General features: G+C 43.2%; 1 protein-coding gene across 1 annotated transcript; it reads right to left on the bottom strand.

The window, feature by feature from the left end:
* Positions 1-4156: 4156 nt before the first annotated feature.
* Tpd52l3 (TPD52 like 3) lies at positions 4157-6377 on the bottom strand. Its single transcript, XM_021151957.1, has one exon. It carries the CDS (start codon positions 6324-6326, stop codon positions 5631-5633), a length of 696 nt encoding a protein of 231 aa, XP_021007616.1. The 5' UTR covers positions 6327-6377; the 3' UTR covers positions 4157-5630.
* Positions 6378-7024: the final 647 nt, after the last annotated feature.

The raw sequence follows: 7024 nt of genomic DNA, 5'->3' as shown, positions 1-7024 counted from the left end.
GCTATAGTTACTTGTTTCTTCATATGCCTTATGACTTGTTTGGTTGTCATTGAAAAGTAGTCATTTTGCATAATATGATCGCTGTGGAAGCCAGACTTCTAGGGAAGTCTCTGCTTGTAGGAGATGGCAGTTAACATGAGACTCTTATCTGGTCATCATGCAAAGACTAAATGTTAGCATTCCTTCTAGGCTCTGCTCCACAGTTACCTGGCAACAGCCAGGTATGCCTGACTCACTATAAAAGGGGCTGTTTGCCCCCTCCTCTCTCTTTCTTACTTTCTTATTCTCCTTCTTTCTTACTCTCTTACCTTCTTTGTCCCCTCTCTCCCTATTCCTCTCCCCACCTCTCTCCACATGCTCACGGCTGTCCACTTCTCTCTCTCTCTCTCTCTCTCTCTCTCTCTCTCTCTCTCTCTCTCTCTCTCTCTCTCTCTCTCTCTCTCTCTCTCTCTCTCTCTCTCTCTCTCTCTCTCTCGTGTGTGTGTGTGTTTTCTTTCATGGTTGTTGACACTTTATTTTTCTTTTTGATTCTCATAGCCTGTCCTATTGATCAGCCCCATATATTAAGTTTTCCCTGGACATACACAATCAATCATTTGGTACCCTTTCCAGGACACAAGGAAAAAAATTTTTTTCTGATGATTTTGTTTTTATTTTTTTCTTCATATTTTCTTTATGTCTGTTGTTTTTTCCTTTCTTTCCTTCTCTTTGTGGTGCTGGTGATCAACTCTAGGGCCTTGACAATGCTTGTCAACTTATCCACCAATGAACTACATCCCTGGTCTCTATGCACTGGCTTGTTAAATACCCCAGGTATCACTTTGCCAAAGAAAGAGACCAGAGCAGCAGTGGGAGGCATGACGACATTGGCTACCCATTTTCTCATGTGTATATTTGTGATTAGAAACAGTAACCAATAATCAAATTACAGGTGTTCAATATTTGGAAGGCAGCATCCTTTTTGCCAAACCCAGCTCCTCTAAGCTGTATTCAGAGCACTTAATGAGCATACACATAGCTGCCTGACAGAGTTAAGGTCCTAGGCATTAGAGCTGACTAAAGTTAACCACAATTTATAGTCCAAGTCTTACCCAATACTTCGGCAGTTTCCAGAGTCCCTGAATCATGTCATCAGACTGATTTTTGTCCATGAAATCTGTGTCTGGGCCAGAAAACAGAATTGGTGTACCTTTTAAACACCTTACCTTCCAATCATCTCTCTACAGTCATTTTGACAATGTATGGCTTACTCTGCTCTCTTATACTCAAGTTCCGCAAGAATTGCAATTCTATAACCCAGGTGCAACTGGCCCTACTCCTTAGCAGCATCAATGCATGGCATCATTACTTCCTCAATGTTTAAGGCCATCAGATCTGTGACCTAAAGTCTGCAGTTCTGGGCCAATGGTTACTGCCCACCTCTCAGTACCTATATAAAAATGGAGTGTTGATGATGGATTTCCCGAAAATCTGGAACTTACCATTTTTAATGGATCACGTAGTAGAAGCAAGCGCTGCAGAAGCTTCCAGCAGTTTCTGGTGATTTTTTTTTCCTGAACGTGACACTGTGGTGTGTAGGGAATGTATAATGCTACTGCATTCGAGGCTTGGTGATCTAGCCCCGCCTTTGCCACCAACGCGGAGCATGTGACCAGTGAGAACACTCAACTCTTGGGTCTTGGTTTATTCACGCTGCTATAACAAAGCATTCTAAACGGGCTTATAAACAACAGAAATATTTTCCTCATTGTTTTGGAGGTCAAGAAATCCAAGACCAAGGCAGAAGACAAACTGCTTCTTAATCTATAGATGGTGCCTTTTATCAGGTTTTCTCACAGTGGAAAATGCAACCATGTGTCCTTGATGCCACTTAACAAGATACTCATGAGAGCTAGTTCCCTCCCTATAGTGTCATCCTCATGTTAGGGTTTCAACATATTATGGGGGAGGCCATGATTAAGCCACCTTCCAATCTCTGCTTTCTAATCTAATACTTGTGCCTCTATGGGTGATTCAAGCCCAGAGAATGGACGCCCCCCAGGGGGGGGTTTGTTCAGTATTCTGCAGCCAGTGCTTTTCAGGGTTAAGCAAATTTAGCCATAGGAGTCTTTGAGTGTATATACATTCCAGAAATTGTTGGAAATTGCATCTTAAAATTACCAATTTAAGTTAAATACACTTAAATTAAGCTACAATATCCAAAGACCTAAGAGGGGATTGTGAAGGTACATGAGACAAGAACCAAGGAGACCCAACTCATGGTAGAAGCAGGAGAAAATGGAGATGGAGAAAAACCTTTATAAACAGAACCCATGTTTGTGAAGGCCTTTCATACCACACCCCCACACTGTTGCGGGTATGATGAAATCCATTTAAAATCCAAAATGATTATACCACTTCTATTTCATAATTATAAAGTCTTATTTTCTTGGAAATATATTCATCTGTCTCTTCCAAGAGGTTGGCTCCTCAGCCTGTAAGATCCTATCTCCCAAATGTTTCTCAATGTGCTTCTAATTGAAGTGTTCCGCTCCTCCAGGGTTAAGTACTTCTGCCTGGAGCTCTGAAGAGGACCACGTACTGAGGATTCTGTGCCCCACTCCTCTATACTCCCTGCTCACCAACCCCTTCCATTTCTGGCCTCAATGATGTACAGGTCTTTCCTGGAACATGTCTTCTGGTACATTCCTTCATGGCTCAGTTCTTCTGCACACCATATGCATACCCTACTTGTGCTTGTCTGGCAAACTTCGAGTCTTCTTAAAATTTTATGCCCCTGTGAAGTTTGTTCATTTCCCTCCAGATGCTAGACATAGTCCAGGCTGGCTTCAAGCTCTTAGTCCCCTGCCTCAGACTCCCAAGTACATTAGCCATCATGTATATATTAGCCTCTATATAATCTTTACTGACCTTCCAAGGTAGAGTTGAACATAACCTTCCAGAGGTTTCCCCTCATCTGTGGCACACATCTCTGTTTAGGCACTTATCAGAGTGTAATCCCAATAATCCCAATCCAATGACTAGAGAATCCGAGTGTTTCTAAAGAATGTGGACAATATCTACTTAACCACTGTACCTCCATGACCTGGGTACAGCTCCTAACACAATTGTCTTAGGAAAACCCATTTGTCTTAGGAAAACCCATTTGTCTTAGGAAAACCCATTTGTCTTTGAATGCCTAAAAGGCCTCAAAAATTAAAAAATAAAATAAAATAGAGGATCCTGTCAGCCAGTTAGTTGAAGATTTACTTTAACTTAAACATGGTAGGATAATGACTCGACAAAAATTGCAAACATCCTCTACTGTTGTCATAGAATTGAGAATTTCTTGAAGGTGTTTAGGTATGTGTGGGGCTGGGGAACTGTGGGACTCAGGGGAGCAGGCCTGGAGCAAGAGTGGAGTTGGAGGTGTGTCCAAACTCCAGAAATCTTGTCCTGAGATCAGCAGGAGTAGGATGGCTGTGTCTCTGCCTCCCCCCCACCCCCACCCCAGAATGTCACAAGGCCAGGTAGCCAAGTTAAACATCCTCTCCCAGTCTAAGGTCATCTCCAACAGCACCTGGAGTTCCTTCTTATGCAAATGAGGCATCCCAAGCACCCTTGCACTGGCCAATGATGTACATTCACCCTGATAGCCCTTACTCAATCCCACAAAGGTTTGAATAGCTTTTGTTCCCCCAACTAAAATGAGCTATCTCACAGAAGCTGTCTCCAGAGATTGTTCTCACAGCATTCACCGGCTGCCTGAGCTTCTGCCTTGCTTCCCTCTCAGAATCCATGGCCGTTCAGGATGCTCTGAAGGGAAGCCTGAACAGCAGGAGCATTCCTGTAATCCCAGTACTTACAAGTCTGGGGCAGGTAAATCACAAGTTTGAGGATACCCTGGGCTATTATATAGTGAGACCCCATTTCAAAAAAATCATTTGGGAAAAAATATTATTATTCTTATGAGCTGTTAAATAAAAGAGGATATATTTTAGGTTTGGCCCACACTATCGATAAGATTGTTCACAACTCAAGCTTTTTTGACTTATAGGTCGCTGCCCATTGGTCAACTTTCACTTTTTCTTGTTGTCTTTTATTCTCCAGCACTGAGAACCATCTCAATTGATAATTATAATAAATCAAGAAATAAACATGCAAAAGACTTGTATAAATTCTTTTAATCCAAGCAAAAACGTGGCCTTTGGGACTCAGTGGAGAGCTGGGATTTATCAATGGCTTTACAGCTTATCAAGAGCTTCTACACTGACAGCAGTATTTAGTTTCACTGTAGAGAACAAAAGGGGATGTAAGAGAAACATTCAAGAAATAGCAAAATAGGGTTAGGTGCTTGAACTCAAGGGCCAAATTGTAGGCAACGACAGGTTATTGAAATATACTCCAACAGACAGTGGACTGCTGGGCTTCAAGGTTATACCAGCTCCTACTCCAGACAGTGTGGGAGACAAGGAGGACGCTGTTGGGATAGGGATTTTGAAAAAGGAAAATAACGAACAAAACACAAACATAACACAAAACACAGTTCCTGTGAAAATGAGATATTAGAACGCTTGAACAAACTCAAACCAAGTTCCTACAGGTTTCTATTGATCTTGGAAGTCCTTCTTCCTTCCGAGTTGAAGTTAAAAAAACAGGCAGGTTTAGAGTCAACCAGAAGAGTGATGTATATTTAATAAGGCCTTTTCAGAGTCATAGCAGCCAGCATTACAGGGGACTAAAATGTTTAAGATGGAGGTAGGAGGAGGCTTATATTTCTTAATCTGGATACACTGTGCCCCTTAGCTGACGGTGATTACTAGTTGGCAACTGCTGCAGAATAAGATGCAATTGGTGGCGGAGACATGCTGCCTCAAGGGTTAAACTTTAAACCACAACTTTAATACAAAAAGAGAGCAAAAGTATATTCAATGTAAATTAGAATTTTCACTTTCAGTCCAAAATACATCTCCTGTATTAACGCTAAGTTGATTGGCTGAATTGGTCACGTTGAATAATGAAAGTTTTATAAAATGTATAGTTTTAGAGTAACACTTAGTGGCCAATATTTTTTTTTTCTCTTTTCTGGCAGTCTTAAAATGGACAGTTTCTTGTGTTTTAAAATTAAAAAGCTGCGATGACAGGGATGAAGCTCAGGAGACTTTACAGAATACGTGAGTCATTGGGTGGCATCGCCAACACTGCAATAAAATACTGGGTGCAGGTCAAGTGGTGCTGGTAGAATATCTAGCCAGGTTGCTTCATCCCTTTTCCCAATCCCAGACAGAAATCTCATTGGCCTCCTAATCAACTAATCGTTTAAGGAGTTTAGGATCTGGTCTAAGACCCCTTGGAGCCATTACTGAGTCCATTAAAAGTAACCACAGAAAAGCTAACATAGAGACGTGTTTCTTCTACAAACTTCAGTATTATTAACTAGTATAAATCTTGGGCTTCTTTCTCATTTAAGAACAGCAAATATCTATGCAGAAATGGGTGTCCTCATTATCACAACTGGACCATATCTATGTCCAGAATTAGAGTAGTTTTACCATGGTTGGTTGGTTGCTTGTTTTTGTTTGACAACTGCGATGACGGGAGAAGGAATACATAGATACAGGTTTGGCAGCCACGCAAGGCTAACAAAGGGGTTACTCTGGCTTCAGGACAGAAAATAGCTGCTCATCAAGCCCTGGAACAGTTTCATATCCACTCCCCAGAGTCGAGTGTGGATCACTGCCACTCACTGGTGAAGGGAGAAGGCCACTGCCGAGCTCTCTGCCACCTGCAACTCTTGATTTGACTGTTCCCACCAGCCCTTCCAGAGATCTGAACGTGGACGAATTCTTCACATCTCCAAGCTTCCTGCAGATGGCAGAACCCACCGAAGCCAGGGCAGTTGACGTCTTCTGCTTCATGTAGGTGTTGGAGGCCTGAACATCATGCCAGCTCTTAGACAGATTCTGCCTCAGTCCCACCAAGGGCACGCAGCCTAACTTCCTCTTGAGTTCGCCACACCGCTTCTCTTTGGCTGCAAGCAGGTCACGTAAGTTTAAGATCTCTTCCTCCAGTTTAGTAAGCTCAGATTTGAGCTCCAGTTGCTCAGCCTCTGTCAGATTTGGTTCTGAAGCTAGGCGGGATTCATTTGTGGACGCAGAGGTCTCTGTCATGGCATCTGGAACAGGCAAGGAAAGATCTTCATTCAGAGAGTCCAGGTCCAGGTCTTGGTAGACGGAGTCCAATCCTTGGTTTGAGGAGAAACAGTTGGGGCTGGTGGAGCTGACAGCTAGGCCTGCAGGCTCAGACTTCTGGCCAGTGGGACAGGACTTGAGGTGAGACTGGTCCATATCTTGGCCGATGAGTCTACGTCCTGTCGAGAGGAGTGGATGCTTTTGATGAGGATCCACTTCCGGGTGGTAGGGGTTGGATGTGGGTGAGAGGCACGCCTCAGGGGCGGGACTTCCGGCCCAAAGGGCTGGGGGTCATGGGCACTTACTTCCATTTCTGACTGCTCTATGGGGGTGTTTCAGGAGATTATTTCTGCATCACAAGGTCCTTGTGAGGCAGGCAGAGCCCAGATTATAATCGAGAGACATTTCTTTTGCTCTAGCACTTGGAACATAGGCCAGGTGTGCACACCAAATTGTCTGGCGCCCCTTTTCTACCACATGAGCAGTTTCCAAACCGGTGGAGATCCGTAAGAGGTTACTCTAACAGAAACGTGAGAGGAACCCAAAATATAAGATAAATAAATACTTAGGATGGGGTGTGGAACTCAAATTTCCCAGGCTCCCCCACCTCCTCATCTTCCTGGCCCAGGCTTCCAAAAGGTCTCCAAGAAACTCCGAGGATTTGAAAGTACCACAGAAATCAGTAGTATGTAATACAATGCCAGAAGGCAGGAAAGCAGATTAGAAAAGTAAGGCTGGGCAGCCACAATTGGCTTACTTTGAAGATAGTGGGGTTTGTTTGGGTTGGGTTTGGTTGGGTTCTACTTTGTTTTAGAGTTAAACTGATTGAAAGGAAATATCTCACCTTGAGAATT

The sequence above is a fragment of the Mus caroli genome, chromosome 19 (genome assembly GCF_900094665.2).
Source record: "Mus caroli chromosome 19, CAROLI_EIJ_v1.1, whole genome shotgun sequence".
In the NCBI taxonomy this organism is placed as follows: Eukaryota; Metazoa; Chordata; class Mammalia; order Rodentia; family Muridae; genus Mus; species Mus caroli.
Note: the sequence above shows the minus strand (reverse complement) of the source record. Positions and strands in the feature narration are given on the sequence as shown.

Excerpts from the sequence above, each read along its gene's own strand:
- Tpd52l3 (XM_021151957.1), bottom strand. The coding sequence starts at position 6,326 with ATGGACCAGTCTCACCTCAAGTCCTGTCCCACTGGCCAGAAGTCTGAG.